The sequence below is a fragment of the Dipodomys spectabilis genome, unplaced genomic scaffold (assembly GCF_019054845.1).
Source record: "Dipodomys spectabilis isolate Male_0828 unplaced genomic scaffold, ASM1905484v1 ptg000366l, whole genome shotgun sequence".
NCBI classification, from domain to species: Eukaryota; Metazoa; Chordata; class Mammalia; order Rodentia; family Heteromyidae; genus Dipodomys; species Dipodomys spectabilis.
Genome location: NW_024871043.1, coordinates 1,432,881 through 1,452,251, shown reverse-complemented (window position 1 = coordinate 1,452,251; position 19,371 = coordinate 1,432,881). Strand labels below are relative to the sequence as shown.

The 19,371-nt window shown below is 47.3% G+C and overlaps 1 protein-coding gene across 1 annotated transcript in view; it reads left to right on the top strand.

Moving 5' to 3' along the window:
• Positions 1 to 19,371, top strand: part of Itgal (integrin subunit alpha L) — a 38,389-nt gene that overhangs the window by 1,795 nt on the left and 17,223 nt on the right. The window contains exons 3-15 of the mRNA XM_042666824.1: positions 1,571 to 1,665; positions 1,763 to 1,830; positions 4,432 to 4,549; positions 4,668 to 4,798; positions 6,067 to 6,212; positions 11,373 to 11,505; positions 11,647 to 11,797; positions 13,389 to 13,462; positions 13,542 to 13,674; positions 15,744 to 15,895; positions 16,240 to 16,377; positions 16,600 to 16,797; positions 16,919 to 17,049. Of these exons, the coding sequence (XP_042522758.1) occupies positions 1,571 to 1,665; positions 1,763 to 1,830; positions 4,432 to 4,549; positions 4,668 to 4,798; positions 6,067 to 6,212; positions 11,373 to 11,505; positions 11,647 to 11,797; positions 13,389 to 13,462; positions 13,542 to 13,674; positions 15,744 to 15,895; positions 16,240 to 16,377; positions 16,600 to 16,797; positions 16,919 to 17,049 (1,668 nt within the window). The remainder of the gene's footprint in view (positions 1 to 1,570; positions 1,666 to 1,762; positions 1,831 to 4,431; positions 4,550 to 4,667; positions 4,799 to 6,066; positions 6,213 to 11,372; positions 11,506 to 11,646; positions 11,798 to 13,388; positions 13,463 to 13,541; positions 13,675 to 15,743; positions 15,896 to 16,239; positions 16,378 to 16,599; positions 16,798 to 16,918; positions 17,050 to 19,371) is intronic.

Sequence of the window (19,371 nt, the reverse complement as noted above, 5' to 3'; positions counted from 1 at the left end):
TTGGTACTGAGGGGCTTGAACTCGAGGCCTTGAGCACTTTTTTGTGTGTGTGTCAGTCGTGGGTCTTGAACTCTGGTCCTAGGTGCTGTCCCTCAGCTCTTCAGCTCAAGGCCAGCACTCTACCACCGGAGCCACAGCGCCACTACGGTTTTTCTGGTGGTTTATTGGGTATGAGTTCCATGGAGTTTCTTGCCTGGGCTGGCTTTGAACCGTGATCCTCAATCTCAGCCTCCTGAGTAGCTAGGATGACAGGTTTGAGCTACCAGTGCCCAGTGCCCAGCAGGCCTTGAACTCTTGCTTTTTTTTTCCTCTCTCAAAGCTTTACCACTTGAGCCACAGCTCAAGTTTTGTTTGTTTGTTATTTCTTTGCTGTTTAATTGCACATAAGTCTCACAGACTTTTCTGCCAGTCTGACTTTGAACCCGATCCTCAGATCTCAGCCTCCTCACTAGCTAGGATTTATAGGCATGAGTCACCTGTGCCTGACTGCTGGCATTCTTTAGAAACAGGAAAGGCTGTCAGATAATAGAATGAGGACTTAAGTGTCATTTAAGTGGCAAATGAGAAGCACCATAACCCCTAAAACATTTCTGTGTGTTCTAAGGTTGATATGTTTTCTTTTAGCTTTTTTAAATGAGGTCTGTCTATGTAGCCAGGCTTGCCTGGAACTCATGAACTCAGTCTCCTGAGTGCTAGGATTATAGGTGTGCACTACCACACCAGTTTACATTCTAGTAGAGTTTTATGAGGTAGAGATTTGGCCTCTTTCTTCTTCCTAGTGCGTACTCCAGCCTAAGTAAATAGTACATAAGTCATAAATGGCTTTTGAATTGATGACTGAACAAACCAACTCAGCAGCCTTGGGCAGATTATTCTCTGGGCCTCAAGTTTTCTAGGCTTCCATGGGAAAAGACCCTTAACTTTCTAGAATTCAGGCATATGGCTTATTAGTCCAATGAGTTCTTGTCTCATTGCTTGGCATGCTCCTTTCCTAGGGGACACAAGGCCCATTTGATAATGGCAGTAAATAATCAGCCTCCAACCCCCTTTACCTTGGGATGGCACTCCTCTGGGGCAGCTACCACCATATAAGGCACCAAGAGCCCTTTAGAGTGACCTTCAGGTCTGGGCCACTGCAAGGCCCCTTACCTACTACTTGGGCAGCAGCCATAAATCCTAGCCCACCATGATGAAGCCCCACATCCACACCAGGATCTCACCTCCTAGCTCCTTCTAGGCCCTCCTAAACCTCCTAGGTTATATAGGTCACCTCAGACAATAGCCAGCGCTTCTTTTTACTGTTCTCTCTTGTGAGAAGGGGTCTTGCCAGTCCCTTTACTGGCAATAAATCTTTTCTTTGTTCTTTGTACCTGAATGTTTGCGTGGTTTTCTGGCAAAGTCTAATATACTTTAACATGGCTATTTCTCGGGAACTTAGGAGCGGTCTAAGGAGGTCTCCCGAAAAGCAGGGGGAGTATTGCTTTGATAGGGAATCTGAAGCCCCAAAGAGTCAGGAGTGGGTGGGTAAAGGCCTGGGCAACTACATCTCTCAGGTGGGTTTTCTCCTCAGGGTTGTCGTAGGAGCGCCAGGTGAGGGGAACAGCACTGGAGGCCTCTATCAATGCCAGCTTGGCCGGAAACACTGTCTTTCAGTTAGCCTGAGTGGTGAGTAATTGGTGAGAGGCTTTCAGGGAAATCGAGGCTGGCCCCAACACTCCTGGATTGCCTGAGTTCTTCCAGACCAACCTTCTGGTATCTACAGGTTCCAACTATACTTCCAAGTACCTGGGAATGACCTTGGTGGCAGACCCCACACATGGAAGCCTTTTGGTAAGAATTTTGTACAGGGATGATAGAGAGCTTAGGAAACTCAATATGGAAAGAGGAGGTTGTGGGTAGTGGGAGGGAGCAGAGGAGCACTTGCTGAGTATGTGCAAGGCTCTGGATTTGATCCCAGCACTAGGAGAAAACAAACAATTGATGTGTGGAATGAGGGAAGAAGTACATAGATTCAAGATTCCTTAGAAGGTTAAAGGCATCTGAGAGCTTCATTCAGTCTTTGATGAGAACCAACTATTAGCCAGTTATTTTCAAGAGCCTACTAACTTCAAGAGTTATTTATATTGACCTTTTGTGTGTGTGTGTGTGTGTGTGTGTGTGTGTGTGTGTGTGTGTGTGTGTGTGCTGAGACTGGGGCTTGAACTCAGGACCTCAAGCTCTTGATTGTCTGGTGCTCTACCACTTGAAACATACTCCCAGTTTCAGGGTTTTTGTTTGTTTGTTTGTTTATTTGGTTTTTGTTTTTTGCCAGTCCTGGAGCTTCAACTCAGGGCCTGGGCACTGTCCCTGAACTTCTTTTGCTCAAGACCAGCACTCTGTCACTTGAGCCACAGTACCACTACCAGCCTTTTCTGTTTATGTGGTACTGAGGAATCGAAGCCAGGGCTTCATGCATGCTAGGCAAGCACTCTACCACTAAGCCACATTCTCAGCCCCAGTTTCAGGTTTTTGGTGGCTAGCTGGAGATGAGTTTCTCAAATCTGTCTATCCAGGCTGGCTTTGAGCCATGATGTTTAGATCTCAGCCCCTGAGTAGTTAGGATTTATAGACATGAACAACTGGCCCCCAGCATTTTTTTTAACATGCAAGATATGTGACTATTGATATACAATGTTATTGTTTTTGGTGCTATACCTTTTAATGTCTCAGTGTTTATATATTTATGCTTTGAGTTTTTTTTTCAACTTGGCTTTGTTTTGACACAGGGTCTCACTACACAGCTCAGATTGATCTTGAACTCACTATATAGACCAGGCTAAGCTTGAGTTGTAATCACCCTACCTCTACCTTCTGAGTGTACCACCATGCCCTGCCTGATCTAGTGTTTAACTGTACCTTGTTTATGAAGATACTGCCAGATAGATATCAGGCATTGTGCTAGTTGATTTTTTTGGTCGGTCGTGGGGCTTGAACTCTGGGCTTGGGTGCTGTCCCTGGGCTCTTCAGCTCAAGGAGAGTGCTCTACTGCTTGAGCACTCTACTGTTTGGAGATCAGAGTCTCACGGACTTTCCTGCCTGGGCTGGCTTTGAATCACAATCCTCAGATCTCAGCCTCCTGCATAGCTAGGATTACAGGCATGAGCCACCAGCACCCGACTTGTGCTAGTTGTTTTGTGGTTGTTTTTTTTTTCCCAGTTGATCATGGGGCTTGAATTCAGGGCTTCAGCACTGTCTGTGAACTTTTTGCTCAAGGCTTGCACTCTACCACTTTGAGCCACAGCTCTACTTTTAGTTTTCTAGTGGTTAATTGGAGATAAGAGTGTCCCAGACTTTCCTACTCGGGCTGGCTTTGAACTATTAAACTCAGATCTCAGCCTCATGAGTAGCTAGGAGTACAGGTGTGAGCCACTAGCACCCAGCTATGCTAGATTTTGATAGAGGAAGTTATTATATATATAAAATGACTTAGACACTATAACTTGCAGTCAGGGGATAGAAGTATGGCTCAAGTGGTAGAGTGCTTGCCTAGGAACTGCAGGCTGGCAAGAAAGAGTTACAAGTAAAGGAAGCAGCATTGTGTCTTCTGTGGTTTGACATATGCAGAATGTTTGATGGCACCAGTGGGTCACACCTGTAATCCTATCTACTTAAGAAGCTGACATTGCGGTTTAAAGCCAACTCAGGCAGGAAAGTCTGTGAGATTTTTTTTTCCCCTTATTGGTCATGGGGCTTGAACTCAAGGCCTGCGTGATCAAGCCTTACTCTCTACCATTTGAGCCATGGAGCCACTTCTGGTTTTCTGGGGGTTAGTTAAGAAGTCTTATGGATTTTTCCTGCCTGAGCTGGCTTTGAATTGCAATCCTCAGATCTCAGCCTCCTGAGTAGCTAGGATGACAGGTGGGAGCCACTGGTGCCTGGCTCCATGAGATTTTTCTCTCCAATTGCCTTGAAAAAGCTAAGGGACAATGCTCAGGCCTTGTCTTCAGACCCCAGTACCTGCACAAAAAGAAAGAAAGAAAAAAAGAAAGAAAGGAAGGAAGGAAGGAAGAAAGGAAGGAAGGAAGGAAGGAAGAGAAACAGAAACAGAGGCAGAGAGACACAGAGACAGAGATAGAGACAAAGAAGACAAAAAAAATGTGTGATTGGGAATGGGAGGGCATGGTGCCCCCTTGTACACAGTATCAATGAGGAAGTGAGGAGTTTAGATTTTATTTATGGGCGGTGAGATCTATGGCTTAGAGCCTTGGCAGTAGGGATGGAGGGATGAGTATGAGAGATCTCATGGAGGCCGAATTGCCTCTCTTTGGTAACATTGGTACAGGAAGTGACGGAGGGGGACAGGATTCAGAGTGGGCTCATTCTATGCTGATGATGCCCAGAAGACACAGAAGAAAGGGAAGTCTTAGCCTGTTTTTCCTTTGCTTCCTTCAGGCCTGTGATCCTGGGCTGTCTCGGACATGTGACCAGAATACTTATCTGAGTGGCCTCTGTTACCTGTTTCCCCCAAATCTGGGGGGACCTGTGCTGCAAGGGCGTCCTGGCTACCAAGGTACGGAATCCACGGGGCTCACAATACCTCTAAGTAGCTGCTCCTCTGTGGGAAGCAGCACGGGTGGGCCAGACACTGGAGATGGGTCCTCAGGTTCCTCTGTATCTGGCCTCTGCAGAATGCATCAAAGGCAAAGTGGACTTGGTATTTCTGTTTGATGGCTCCCGGAGCTTACAACAAGGTGAATTCCAGAAAATTGTGGACTTCATGAAAGATGTGATGAGGAAACTCAGCAACACGTCTTACCAGGTGACTGTACTAGTTGGGCTCCTTGGTTGTAGGCAGTAGCTGCCTAGCTGAACTGGCAGATGGAGCATGTGTGGATGGGTCTCCAGACGCTACAGGGTAGGACCCATACCTTTACCTCTGACTGGGATAAGAACAAGGGAGTTGATTCTAGAGTTCTGTCTTGTTTTCATTTCTCTTCCTTCCTTCCTTCCTTCCTTCCTTCCTTCCTTCCTTCCTTCCTTCCTTCCTTCCTTCCTTCCTTCCTTCCTTCCTTTCTTTCTTGTTGGTCATGGGCCTGAACTCTGGGCCTGGCGCTGTCCCTCAGCTCTTCAGCTCAAGGCTAGTGCTCTACCACTTGAGCAACTGCTCCACTTCCGGCTTTTTCTGCTTATATGGTGCTGAGGAATCAAACCCAGGGCCTCAAGCATGCAAGGCAAGCACTCTACCCTTGAGCCATCTTCCCAGCCTAAATAGGCTTACTATCTTTTTTTTTTTTTTTGTCCTGGGGCTTGAACTCTGGGCCTAGGCGCTGTCTCTGGGCTCTTCAGCTCAAGGCTAGCGCTCTACCACTTGAGCCACAGCGCCACTTCCTCATTTCTGTTTCTTCTGTGCTTCTGTTTCCCTCTTCCCTTTCTTGCTATCTTTGTCAATTGTCTCCCTCAGCTTTGGATAACATGGGCCTGTGGAAAGCTCTTAAGTTCACATGAGTTCCTCAAGAGTATTTTAGCTTCCTTTCAACCAACTCCTGCACATTCCAGGTCTTCAGAGATGAAATTCTGACTAGCCTAGCTTCTGCTTAGGGGTCTGTCTCACACACATGGGTCTACTGGGTGCTACCCCATACTGGTGAGGTAGACAAGTCCAGAGACCCAGAGCTTAGCACACAGCTCTGCACAGGGAAACAGATGTTTTTAAAAAGTTGTTTTTTGCCAGTCCTTGGGCTTGAACTCAGGGCCTGGGCACTGTCCCTGAACTTCTTTTGCGCCAGGCTAGCACTCTACCACTTGAGCCACAGTGCCACTTCCAGCTTTTTCTATTTATGTGGTATTGAGGAATCGAAGCCAGGGCTTCATGCATGCTAGTGCTTGCCTAGCTTACCACTAAGTCAATTCCCAGCCTAAGATTTTTGTTCCCACTCTTATTGTATTTTGTTTCATCTTCCAAAGAATAACTGATTTAAGGCAGGGATGTGGAGTTGGGTCTTGCAGAAGAAGTAGCGATTGGAGCAGACAAGTGGCAAAAAATCTGAGACAATATAGCTTTTTTTTCTTTCTTTCTTTCTTTCCTAGTTTGCTGCTGTTCAATTTTCCACATCCTACAAAACGGAATTTAATTTCTTAGATTATGTTAAACTGAAAGACCCTGATGTGCTGCTCGCCAGTGTAACCCACATGGGCCAATTGACCAACACCTTTGGTGCCATCAACTACGCCGTGTGAGTTCCATTTGAAGAGAGGATAGGGCCATTTGTTTGGTGTGTGGGAAGTAGCTTCTTCCAGCTCTATGATGTAGGAATGTAGATCACTACACTGAGGGTAAGTTTTACTGTGTGAATTCAAGGGAAGGTGGGTGTCAGGCATGGTAGCATACACCTGACGTCCCAGCTGAGGAGACTGAGACAAAAAGATTGTAAGCTCCAGGCCAGCCGAGCAATATAGCAAGTTTGAAGCAGGCTATGAAAGGAGACCTTGTTAAAATAGCAACAGCAAAATACCCCAAACCTGCCTTGAGCCAAACACAGTGGTACAGGTCTATAGTCCCAGCTGCCCAAGAGAATGAGACAGGAGGATCACTGGAACCCAAGAGTTTGGGATCAGTCTGGGCAATACATTAAGATCCATCTCAAACTGGGCACTGGTGGCTCACGCCTATAATCCTAGCTACTCAGGAGGTTGAGATCTGAGGCTCAAGATTCAAAGCCAGCCTGGGACTCTCTTATCTCCAATTAACCATCAGAAAACTGGAAATGGCACTGTGGCTCAAGTGGTAGAGCGCTAGCCTTGAGCTGAAGAGCTAAGGAACAGTGCCTAGGCCCAGAGTTCATGTCCCATGACTAACCAAAAAAAAAAAAAAGATCCCATCTCAAAAGGAAAAAACTTAAAACCTTATTTTTCAATATTAAAATAGCCATGGGAACTGAGACTGATTTGGGGAAAAGATAATTTATATTTCATCTTACAACCCCCCTTCCCTCCCCCCCCCCACCCCGCTCACATTCAGTTATAAACTAGAAGAAAAGATCACCACATACATGCCTATAATCCCAACTACATCAGAGGCTAAGAACCTGGAGGATATCAGTTTAAAGCCAGCCCAGGAAGAAAAGCCCATGAGACTTTTATCTTCAATTAACCAGCAAAATGCTGGACTGGTGGTGTGGCTCAACTGGTAGAGTGTCAGCCATGAGCAAGAAATCCAAATGAATTTAAACCCCAAGACTGGCCCCCTAGCAAAAGTTTCAGTTTTTCTCCTTTGTCAAGTTCAATTTAAGGCAAACAGTGTTTGCTATACCCCTCATGACTCCCTGTGTTTTTCCTGCTAGTCTGGGGTTTACCTGGTCTGTCAGATCCATGTCATTCTCTCTGTAAACAGCCCTGGTGGGAATATGGTGAAGCTAGATCTACTCACAAACTAGCAACCTCACCAGCTGCCAGTGGCTTACACCTGTAATCCTAGCTACTCAGGAGGCTGAGATCTGAGGATCACAGTTTAAAGCCAGTCAAGGCAAGAAAGTTGGTGATACTTTTATCTCCAATAAACTACCCAAAAGCCAGAAGTAGAGCTGTGGCTCAAGTGGTAGCATGCTAGACTTGAGCAAAAGAAGCTCACCGGATAGTGCCCATGCCCTGAGTTCAAGCCCCAGGACCAACAGAAACGAAATCAAACCGAACAAACCTAGCAGTCAGTTCCTCAATGCAGATGAACCACCTCAATTCCAGTGTCCAGGATAGAAAATCTTTTTTTTTTTTTTTTTTGCCAGTCGTGGGGCCTGAACTCTGGGCCTGGGCGCTGTCCCTCAGCTCTTCTGCTCAAGGCTACCACTCTACCACTTAAGCCACAACACCACTTCCAGATTTTTCTGCATATGTGGTGCTGAGGAATCAAACCCAGGGCCTCATGCATGCAAGGCAAGCGCTCTACCACTGAGCCACCTTCCCAGCCCCTGGATAGAAAATCTTAATGTCCAGAGTCCACCTAGTCCTGACCTACATCCACTTTATGTTGTAGTCACATAACACACAGGTCAAAATTGGTGTCCCACTTCTGCGGAAAGAAGTCATAGAATAAACTTTTCTCAAGTGGGCAGATTACTCACACCTATAATCTCAACTACTAAGAAGGCAGAGATAGCAAGATTTTTATGTGAGACCAGGATAAAAACAGCATGATGGTTCAGGTCTGTTTATCCCAGCTGGTAGAGATAGAAGGATTAAAATCTGGGCTGGGAAGGTGGCTCCAGTGGTAGAGCGCTTGCCTTGGATGCATGTGGCCCTGGGTTTGATTCCTCAGCACCACATAAGCAGAAAATGCCAGAAGTGTCACTGTGGTTCACAAGTGGTAGAATGCTAGCCTTGAGCTGAAGAGCTGAGGGACAGCGCCCAGGCCCAGAGAGTTCAGGCCCCACGACTGAACAAAAAGAAAAAAGAAGGATTGAAATCTGAGGCCAGTCCTGGACAGAATCCCGAGCTCTATATGAAAAATAACTTAGCAAAAAGGGCTGAGGGTTGACTCCAGTAGTAAAGCACTTGCCTAGTAAGCTGAATGCCCTGAGTTTAAACCCTAGTACCAAAAGGACCAAGACAAAGAAGAAGAACAAGAAAGGAAACAATTAAGTTCATAGAGGAAGGGGTCACAGGAGGTGAGAAGACTCTTACAAAGTGTCATTTGTGGGAGGAAAAAGCAGCAATCATGGGAACTTAGGTCATCAACACTTCTGACTGAGTGGCTTTGGGCCAAGAATCAACCAATCTTTTCTATAGAGAGACAGGAATGATTTTACAGCCATTTCTGCCTACACATAGCTTCCCTTGCATACTTTTCTTTGTTTGATTTTATAATCCTATAACAATCTAAAAACCATTCTTAGATTGTAGACATAAAAAGAACATGCTGCAGACTGGATTTAAGCCCATGTGTGTTGGGAAGGTGGATTGCCATATTCTAAGTTCTGGGAATACTGCATCAGAATATGAGATGAAACATATAATTAGATCCCTGCCCTCTGGAGCTTGACATTTCAGTAGGTGAAAGGAATGTAGAAAATAGAATGCATAAGAAAGTTAGAGGCTGGGAATGTGGCTTAGTGGTAGAGTGCTTGCCTAGGATACATAAAGCCCTGGGTTCAATTGGTCAGTATCATATAAACAGAGAAAACCCTAAGTGGCTCTGTGGTTCAAGTGGTAGCTTGCTGGCCTTGAGCAAAAGAAGTTCAGGGACAGTACCCAGGCCCTGAGTTCAAGCCCTATGACCAACAAAAAAAGAAAGAATAGAAAAGAGTCTCACAGACTTTCCTGACTAGGCTGGCTTTGAACTATGATCCTCAGATCTCAGCCTCCTAAGTGTGGCTGTAAGAATTTGTGTGTGTGTGTGTGTGTGTGTGTGTGTGTGTGTGTGTGTGTGTGTGTGTGTGTGTGTGTGTGTGTGTGTACCAGTACTGGAGCTTGAGCTCAGGGCCTGGGTGATATCCCTGAGCTTATTCACTCAAGGCTAGCACTCTGCCACTTGAGTCACAACACTGTTTCTGGATTTTTGGTGGTTAATTGGAGATGAGTGAATCAAGAGCTTTTCTGGCTTCAGGGTTGATAATAGATTGCTAAGGGGTCAAGAGGCCAGTTAGGAAGCTACTAAAAACTGCACATGAGGGGCTGGGAAGGTGGCTCAGTGGTAGAGTGCTTGCCTTGCATGCCTGAGGCCCTGGGTTCAATTCCTCAGCACCACATAAGCAAAAAGAAAAAAGCTGGAAGTGACACTGTGGCTCAAGTGGTAGAGCGCTAGCCTTGAACTGAAGAGCTGAGGGACAACGCCCAGGCCCAGAGTTCAGGCCCCACAACCAGACCCAAAAAACTAACAAAACAAAACAAAAAATAAAAACTGCACATGAAAGACAGTTGTGCTCTGAGCCAGGCAGGAATCCACAAGTGGAGTCCATGACAGACCATGTCCATGTGGATGGGAGCTGGGGAAACATTGTATACCAGAGACAAAGCCAGAGGTCTGTCTGTCTGTCTGTCTTTCTCTTTCTTTCTTTCTTTCTTTCTTTCTTTCTTTCTTTCTTTCCTCCTTCCTTCTTTACTTTCTTTTTGTCAGTCATGGGACTTGAATTCGGCCTGGGTACTGTCCCTGAGCTCTTTAGCTCAAGGTGAGTGCTCTACCATTTGAGCCACAGTACCACTTCTGGTTTCCTGGTGGTTAATTGGAGATAAGAGTCTCACGGACTTTCCTAGCTTTGAACCGTGATCCTCAGATCTCAGCCTCCTGAGTAGCTAGGATTACAAGCATGAGCCACTGGTGCCTGGCTGAAGCCAGAGGTCTTGATAGCAGGTCTTGACATCTGTGGTCAGGTGCTTAGCTTAGTTGCTGTTCCCAGTAAGAGCTGTGGTAATCTGACTTGCTCAGGAGACCATGGACAAGGCAGGAATTTTGAGCCTTAATCTTTTTTTTTTTTTGTCATCGGTCGTGGGGCCTGAACTCTGGGCCTGGGCGCTGTCCCTCAGCTTTTCAGCTCAAGGCTAGCGCTCTACCACTTGAGCCATAGTGCCACTTCCAGCTTTTTCTGCTTATGTGTTGCTGAAGAATCGAACCCAGGGCCTCATGCGTGCAAGACAAACGCTCTACCACTGAGCCACCTTCCCAGCCTGAGCCTTAATCTATTTTATATCAAGTGTACTGATCTTTTCTTTCCCTTCCCCACCTCTAGTAGTATTGGAGTTTAGCCTCAGGGTCTTGGGCTCGCTAGACAAGCACTATACCACTTGGGTCACACCCACAGCCCTTTTTGTTTTCCTTCTTTTTCAAATAGCGTCCTGTTTATGCTATTGCCAGCCTGGATCATGATCCTCCTATTTATGCTTCTCTTGTAGCTAAGATGGAATGTCACCACCTCCAACTCTAAATTGCTTGAAATGGAGTCCTTCAGAATGTATTTCCTTAGGCTGGGCTTGTATTTAGAGTTTCATGATCTTAGCCTCTGAAGTAGCTAGAATTGTTAACAGGCGTGAGCAGCTGCTTGCTGAAGATGCTTGCTCTGGAAGGATGACTCAGTTTCCCTTGGCTTCCCAGCCCAGTTGTGTGGGGGTGTTTTTCCCATAGAGAGCATCTCCAGCTGGTGAAAGGCTGGTGATTGGAAAGGGCATGGTTGGGATGGAGAGGAGATAGAGCCCCAGAGTCACTTCTTAAAAAATGCTCATCTTTGCTACCCATGAGCTCTGGGATGCCCATTGGCATTCTTGCCTTGAGGGAAGGGGGCAGCAGCAGAGGAGAAGGGGCTCAGAGGAGAATGGCAAAAGTGTGCAAGACAGTGATGTAAAGACTAGGTGTGGGGGACCTTAGGCCTGGTTTGGGGAAGTCTCTCAGACACCTCCTTTCCTGGACACAGGACGCAGGTGTTCCGGCCAGAGCTGGGGGCCCGGCCAGATGCCACCAAAGTGCTCATCATCATCACTGACGGCGAGGCCACTGACACTGGTAACATTGATGTGGCCAAAGACATCATCCGCTACATCATTGGGGTATGGGCGCCAGGCCTTTGCAGCTGCTGCTACCTCACTGTTTTCTCTCCTAGCCCCCAGCTCCCTGGGTCCCCTTTGTCCCTGAGCTAAGTTCTTGTGACCATGAGACATGTCAGCTCTTCAGTCTTCACTCTCTCACAGGTTGGAAGGCATTTTAAGACCGCAGAGAGTCAGGAGACACTGCACAAATTCGCCTCCAAACCCATAGAGGAGTTTGTAAAGATTCTGGACACATTTGAGAAGCTGAAAGATCTGTTCACAGAGCTGCAAAGGCGGATCTATGACATCGAGGGTGCGTGTCAGACCCTGGGAGAGAGGGGCCTGGGGTAGAACGCTCGGTGGTAGCTCATAGTCACATTGGATAAAGACAGTGAGCTGGATGTTAGCAGGTCACACCTGCAGTCCTAGCTACTCAGGAGGCTAAGACCTGGAGGACTGTGGATGGTGATTTAAAACCAGACCAATCAGAAAAGACTTCCAGGCTCTTCTAGGGAAAAAAAAAGGGGAAGAGGTTGGGGGAGACCTGAAGGTGTGTCTCAGGTGGTAGAATACCGGTCATGAACAAAAAATCTGAAAAAGAGCATGAAGCACAGAATTCAGGCCCTGGTACTAGCACAAGAAAAAAAAAAAGGTGGGGGGAGGAAGGAGGGAGGGAAGGAGAGAGAGGGAGAGATACACAGACAGAGACAGACAGAAAGAGAAGAAAGAGGATCCAAACCCAAGTGATGGTAGTGCAGATGATCAGAGAGCTAGATAGGCATATCTTTTTTTTTGTTGGTTTTTTCTATTGTTATTATAAAGGCGATGTACAGAGGGGTTACAGTTATATAAATCAGGTAATGAATACATTTCTTTTTTTTTTTTTTTTTGTCGGTCGTGGGGCCTGAACTCTGGGCCTGGGCGCTGTCCCTCAGCTTTTCAGCTCAAGGCGAGTGCTCTACTTGAGCCACAGCGCCACTTCCAGGTTTCTCTGCTTATATGGTGCTAAGGAATCGAACCCAGGGCCTCATGCATGCAAGGCAAGCACTCTACCACTGAGCCACCTTCCCAGCCCATGAATACATTTCTTTTTGGACAGTGCTACCCCTTCCCTCACTCTTACTCAGTTTCCCCCTCCCATCCCCACCCACAAGTTGTATAGTTCATTTTCAACATAGTGTCTTAGTGGGCACACTGCTGCATTTGTTCACCCTCTGTCTCCCCATTTCTGTGCCCCCTTACCCTTCCAAAGGGGGGGGGGGGGGAAAGAACAAACAAGACAAAGAGAAGAAAAAGAAAAAAAATTCTTTCATTTCTATTTCCTAGAGTTCATTCAATAAATTATTATTTTAGATGATCAGAGAAACAGTGGCCTTGTACCTTTGTGTCCCTCCCCTAAGTGTGTCCTCTTTGGCCTCACTGTGTGTGAGTGCCTAGTGTCCGGTATCATTTCTCAAACATCTTAGATCTGGCTTCGGCAGATGGGAGGAAACATGCTGTTTAGACAGGCATACGTTGAAGGCAGAGCCATCACGATTTGGTATACTAGAGACAGGATGTGGTGAAGGCAGAAGCATGCTTGATTCTGGGTTCTTACAACTTTTGTAGGTGTGATGGGTGGTGTGGGGGAGGGGGGGCTGCCATCTGTAGACATGGGAAGCCTGGGTAGGAACAGAAATTGAGGGCTACATCTCAGACGGTTGGTATCCCTGGAGTTAGACAGGGGAAAGCCCCTCAGTGTGAAGGCCACATCCCTCGTGGCCCTCTTCTGTTTGATTCCAAGGTTCACATTCATTCTTTGTACCGTGATCCATGCTGACTGTCCTTCCCCCTTCATGCTCCCAAGGGCATCACTGTTCTTACTGCTCCTTGGTTCCAGCCTTTTCCTTAACCTTGTCCCTCAGGCACCAGCAGACGGGACCTGACATCCTTCAACATGGAGCTGTCATCCAGCGGCATCAGCGCAGACCTCAGCAAGGTAAATGTGAGCTGTGGTATGCCACCGAGATTCAGCTGGCTCAGGAGGATTTGGCCCATTCACCTCCTTTCCTGGACAGGGCCATGGTGTCGTGGGGGCAGTTGGAGCCAAGGACTGGGCCGGGGGCTTTCTGGACCTGAAGGAAGACCTTCAGGATGCCATGTTTGTTGGGAATGAACCCCTGACACAAGAAGCAAAAGAGGGTTATTTGGGTGAGTACTTTTTTGTGTGTTTGTTTTTTGGGGTTTTTTTTTTTTTTGCTGTGTTTTGGTTGGAGGAGCCAGAGTATTGCTCCAATTGGCTTTTAAAATAATGATGCAGCCTGGGAATGTGGCTTAGTAGTAGAGAGCCTGCAAGAAGTCCTGGGTTTGATTCCTCAGTATCACATAACAGAAAAAGACAGAAGTCGTGCTGTGGCTCAAGTAGTAGAGTGCTAGTCTTGAGAACAGAGAGGCTCAGGAACAGTGCCCAGGCCCTGAGTTCAAGTCCCATGACTGGCAAAAGCAATTAATTAATTAATGATGAAAGGCAGGTGATGGTGGCTCATGCTTGTAATCCTAGCTACGGGGGATGCTGAGATCTGAGGATCACGGAAGTCTGTGAGTGGTAGCCTACCTCCTGCCTGGAAAACACAGGAAACCAGTTCAAGCCCTAGTACACCACCTCCCACCCCCTAGAACGAAGTTATTTTGAGCCGAGTATGGTGGCACAAGCCTGTGATCCCAGCACTCAGGAGGATGGGGCAAGAGGATTGTGAGTTAGAAATCGGCCTAGGCTATATATATTGTGAAGCCATTTTGCAAATAAAAACAAAACGAAGTGGTTCTCTTGATGTTGAGCATAGAGGAAATTGGTATGGTGATTGCTATTGCATCTTTCTGCCACATGATGGTACTGTTGAAGGTTACTTGGAAATAAGAGTCTCATTCCTTCCCAGGCTGGCTTCAAACCTCAGTCCTCAGATCTCAGCCTTCTGAGTAGCTAGGATCACAGGTATGAGCCAATGGTGCCTGGCTTTTTCTCTTTTTTTAAACAGCGTATGGATGTGTGTCCTAGGCTGGCTTCAAATTTGAGATCTTCTTCTTTTTTTTTTTGTTGGTCATGGGGTTTGCGTTGTACCACTTGAACCACAGAACCACTTCTGGTTTTCTGAGTGGTTTATTGGAGATAAGAGTCTCACAAACTTTCCTGCCTGGGCTGGCTTTGAACCACGATCCTCAGATCTCAGCCTCCTGAGTTGCTAGGATTATAGGTGTGAGCCACTGGTGCCCAGCAGATTTGAGATCTTCTATCTCAGTCTTCTGAATCCCAAGATTATTGGCATGTGCTGCCACCACACTTCGCTCCTGATTTATTTTTAATATTCACATCAGTTTCATGTTCTTCCTAATATGTCAAATCCATTTTATTATTAATTAATTTAAGTATTTGTACAAAGAGTTTCAGTTTCACAAGTCAGATTATGAGTATAACGCTCCTTGGGTTTTTTTTTTTTTTTAACCAATCCTAGGGCTTGAATTCAGGGCTTGCGCTCTGTCCCTGAGCCTCTCTGTGCTCAAGGCTAGTGCTGTACCAATTGAGCCATACTGCCACTTCCAGCTTTTTCTGAGTAGTTTATTGGAGATAAGAGACTCATGGCCTTACCTGCCCGGGATGGCTTTGAACTGTGATCCTCAGATCTCAGTCTCTGGAGTAGCTAGCCACAGGTGCCTGGTGTAAATGCATCTTGATCAATACCACCCTTCCCACTGTTCTCCCACATCTCATTTAATTTATTTTTATTTATTTATTTATTTATGTCGGTCTTGGGGCCTGAACTCTGCGTGGGCGCTGTCCCTCAGCTCTTCAGCTCAAGGCTAGCACTCTACTACTTGAGCCACAGCACCACTTACGGCTTTTTCTGCTTATGTGGTGCTGAGGAATTAAACCGAGGGCCTCATGCATGCAAGGCAAGCACTCTACCACTGAGCCACCTTCCCAGCCCCTTCATTATTTTTTTTAAGTCCATGCTATCTCCCTTACCAGCCCTCAGGTGAACTGTGCCTTGTTCCTTTGGTTCACAGTTTGGGTGCAGCATTGGGCCATGAGGTTAGGACCTCAGCTGCTGAGAACATGTGACTTTCTCAGGAGACCTGCTGGCTGTTTCCAGGCATCTTGATTATGAGTTTGATTTCTTAGACCTTTTACTTCTGCATGCTAACTTCTGTCAGATCCTTTGCATTTCTAAGGTGCTCTGTCTGTCTGTCTGTCTCTCTCTCTCTTTCTCTCTCCTCTCTCTCAGGCTACACAGTGACCTGGCTGCCTTCCCGAGGACCCACATCGCTGCTGGCAGCCGGAGCCCCCCGTTACCAGCACGTGGGTCAGGTGCTGGTGTTCCAAGAGCCAAAAGATGGGCAACACTGGATCCAGGTCCAGAAAATAAGCGGAACCCAGGTAAGCACAGCCCAAGGGCCATCTGCCGGTTAAGGCAGGTGTAACACAGGGGCATTCCCCATTTCCTTCAAACTCCTGTCCCCTTTCTGCATGTCAGTCCTGTCACAGGTGCTGCTCACAGAACCCTCTGTAAACCTGGTCATCCCACACTCCCTCTTAAGAAGCTGGACCTCCAAGAGCCTAACTTGTTTTACTTCCCATAGGCTTTCAGGGTAGACCCAGGACTTGAACCTGCCTCTGAACGATGAGAAAAATGGACTTGGTGCAGCTGAGGGAGGGGTAGGAGGCAATCTGCCAACTCCCTTCCTGTGGGTTCTTCCACAGCCATCTTCCTCTCCCTACAGATTGGCTCTTATTTTGGTGGGGAGCTGTGTAGCATTGACATGGACCAAGATGGAGAGGCAGAGCTGCTGCTGATCGGAGCCCCCTTCTTCTATGGGGAGCAAAGAGGAGGCCGAGTGTTCATCTACCAGAGACAACAGGTGGGAACCAGGACCTTGGGAGAGGCAGAAAGATGCACCGGCCTCAGTTATTCTGAGGGGCTTTTTCTTGATTATAGGTTAATCGTATAAATGAACAACAGCAAGTCCACCTGAGGGGGATTATATGCATGCCTTCTTCACTAACTAGCTTTTGCAGGGCTGCATTCTAGGGACGTCTGCTGTGACCGAGGTGCAATCTGTCATCTCCTTGCTTCTCCCCAGCTGAAGTTTGAGATGGTCTCAGAACTGCAGGGAGATCCTGGCCACCCCCTTGGGCGCTTTGGAGCCACCATCAGTGTCCTGACAGACATCAACGGGGATGGACTGATGGATGTAGCCGTGGGAGCTCCGCTGGAGGCACAGGGGACTGTGTACATCTTCAATGGGCAGCATGGTGGGCTCAGCCCCTATCCAAGTCAGGTAAGTTGCCCCAGCCACCCATGAAACCTGCAAGCTCCAAGCCCAGCCCCCATCCCAGGCCTGACTTCTGCCTCCACCTTGTCCTCTCCCAGCTCAGCATGAATTTCTCTCTTGCTCCCAGCGAATAAAAGGGTCCCAAATACTGCCAGGAATTCAGTGGTTTGGACGCTCCATCCATGGGGTGAAGGATCTTGGAGGGGATGGCCTGGCAGATGTGGCTGTAGGGGCAAAGGGCCAGGTGTTTTTGCTGAGGTAAGATTCCCTCCATCCACCCCCCCCCCCACCCAAGCCCCTGATAATCTCAGCTTTCAGCCTTTGAGTAGGGACCTGGGCACTGTGCTAGATGCTTTTTATTTATTTAGCCAGTTCTGGGACTTGAACTCGGTGCTGTCTCTGAGCTTTTGTGATCAAGGCTAGTGCTCTACCACTTTGAGCCACAGCTCCATTTCTGACTTTTCAGTTGTTAATTGGAGATAAGAGTCTCACAGGTTTTTCTTGCCCAGGCAGGCTGATACTTTCTCATCACCTGCTGTGCCTTTTGCTTTTTTCTGGAGATACTGGAGTTTGAACTCAGGGCCTTGCATTTATCTGGCTCTACCACTTGAGCAATGTCCCTCATCTCTTTTTTTTTTTTTCTCTTAATTTTCTAATAGGGTCTCATATTTTTTTCAAGGAGGATAGGAAATAAGACTAGAGAGACAGGGCTGGGAAGGTGGCTCAGTGGTAGAGCGCTTGCCTTGCATGCCTGAGGCCCTGGGTTCGATTCCCAGCACCACATAAGCAAAAAGAAAAAAGCCAGAAGTGGCGCTATGGCTCAAGTGGTAGAGCGCTAGCCTTGAGCTGAAGAGCTGAGGGACAGTGCTCAGGCCCAGAGTTCAGGCCCCACGACCGGACCCAAAAAAAAAAAAAAAAAGACTAGAGAGACAGACAGTATGGTGTAGGTAACAAATAGGCTGGGGCTGGGAAGGTGGCTCAGTGGTAGAGTGCTTGCTTTGCATGCATGAGGCCCTGGGTTCAATTCCTCAGCACCACATAAGCAAAAAGAAAAAAGCCGGAAGTGGCACTGTGGCTCAAGTGGTAGAGCGCTAGCCTTGAGCTGAAGAGCTGAGGGACAGCGCCCAGGCCCAGAGTTTAGGCCCCACAACTGGACCCCCCCCCAAAAAAAAAAAATAGGCTGAATTTTATTCTAAACATCCTGTAGCCTTATTAGATGACTATATACATGAAGCCCCTCATAAGATCCCTGTTTACTATTAGCTTTGTGTGTGTGTGTGTGTGTGTGTGTGTGTGTGTGTGTGTGTGTGTGTGTGTTGGTCCTGGGGGCTTAAACTCGGGTTCTGGACACTGTCCCTGAGATTCTTTTTTGTCAAGGCTAGAACTCTACCACTTGAGCCACCACAATACTTCTGGCTTTTTTTTTTTTTTTTTTTTTGAGATTCTTTTTTTTGCTAGTCATGGGGCCTGAACTCTGGGCCTGGGCGCTGTCCCTCAGCTCTTCAGCTCAAGGCTAGTGCTATACCACTGGAGCCACAGCGCCACTTCTGGCTTTTTCTGCTTATGTGGTGCTGAGGAATCGAACCCAGGGCCTCGTGCATGCAAGGCAAGCACTCTACCGCTGAGCCACCTTCCCAGCCCACTTCTGGCTTTTTCTGAGTAGTTTATTTGAAATAAGTATCTCACAGACTTTCCTGCCTGGGCTGGCTTTGAACCACAGTCATCAGCTCTCAGCCCCCTGAGTGGCTAAGATTACAAGCATGAGCCACCAGTGCCCGTCTATTATTAACTTTTAAAATTTTACAGTGCTGGGGATCAAAACCCAGGGCCTCATGCATTCTTGACAAGGACAGAAGCAGCTTCAGTCCTAACCCCTATGGTTTCTCTTTTTATAAACTTTTTTTTTTTTTGGTCAGTCGTGGGGCTTGAACTCTGGGCTTGAGCCCTGTCCCTGCACTCTTCAGCTCAAGACGAGTGCTCTACCGCTTGAGCCACAGCATCACTTCCGGCTTTTTAGTGGTTTATTGGAGATAAGAGTCTCACAGACTTTCCTGCCCGGGCTGGCTTTGAACCTCGATCCTCAGCTCTCAGCCTCTGGAGTAACTAGGATTACAGGCGTGAGCCACCAGCACCCAGCTTTCTTTTTATAAACTTTTAATTTGGAGGGGCAATACTTAGGTTTGAAATCTGAGCAGATGTTCTACCATTTGAGACATGCCTCCAAACCTTCTTTGCTTCTGATAGTCTTGCACTTTTGCCTGGGCCGGCCTTAGACCACAATCCTCCTCTACCTGCATAGGTAGGATGATAGTTACATGCCACCACATCTAACATATTGCTTGAGATGGGAGGGTGCGTCTTGCAAACTTCTTGCCTGGGCTGGCCTCGAACTATACCCCTCTCATTCTGTCTTGAAGTAGCAGACATGGGCTAGCAGGCATGAGCCACTGCATCTGGCCAAATAAAACAAAAACAAAACACTTTTTTTTTATGGCCAAGGGTTCACAAGGCTGCTAGTAGTACAGCAGGGAGCGCTGCTGGACTGTCTCCATAGTTGTTGTGGGTGAAAGGAGACAGCGG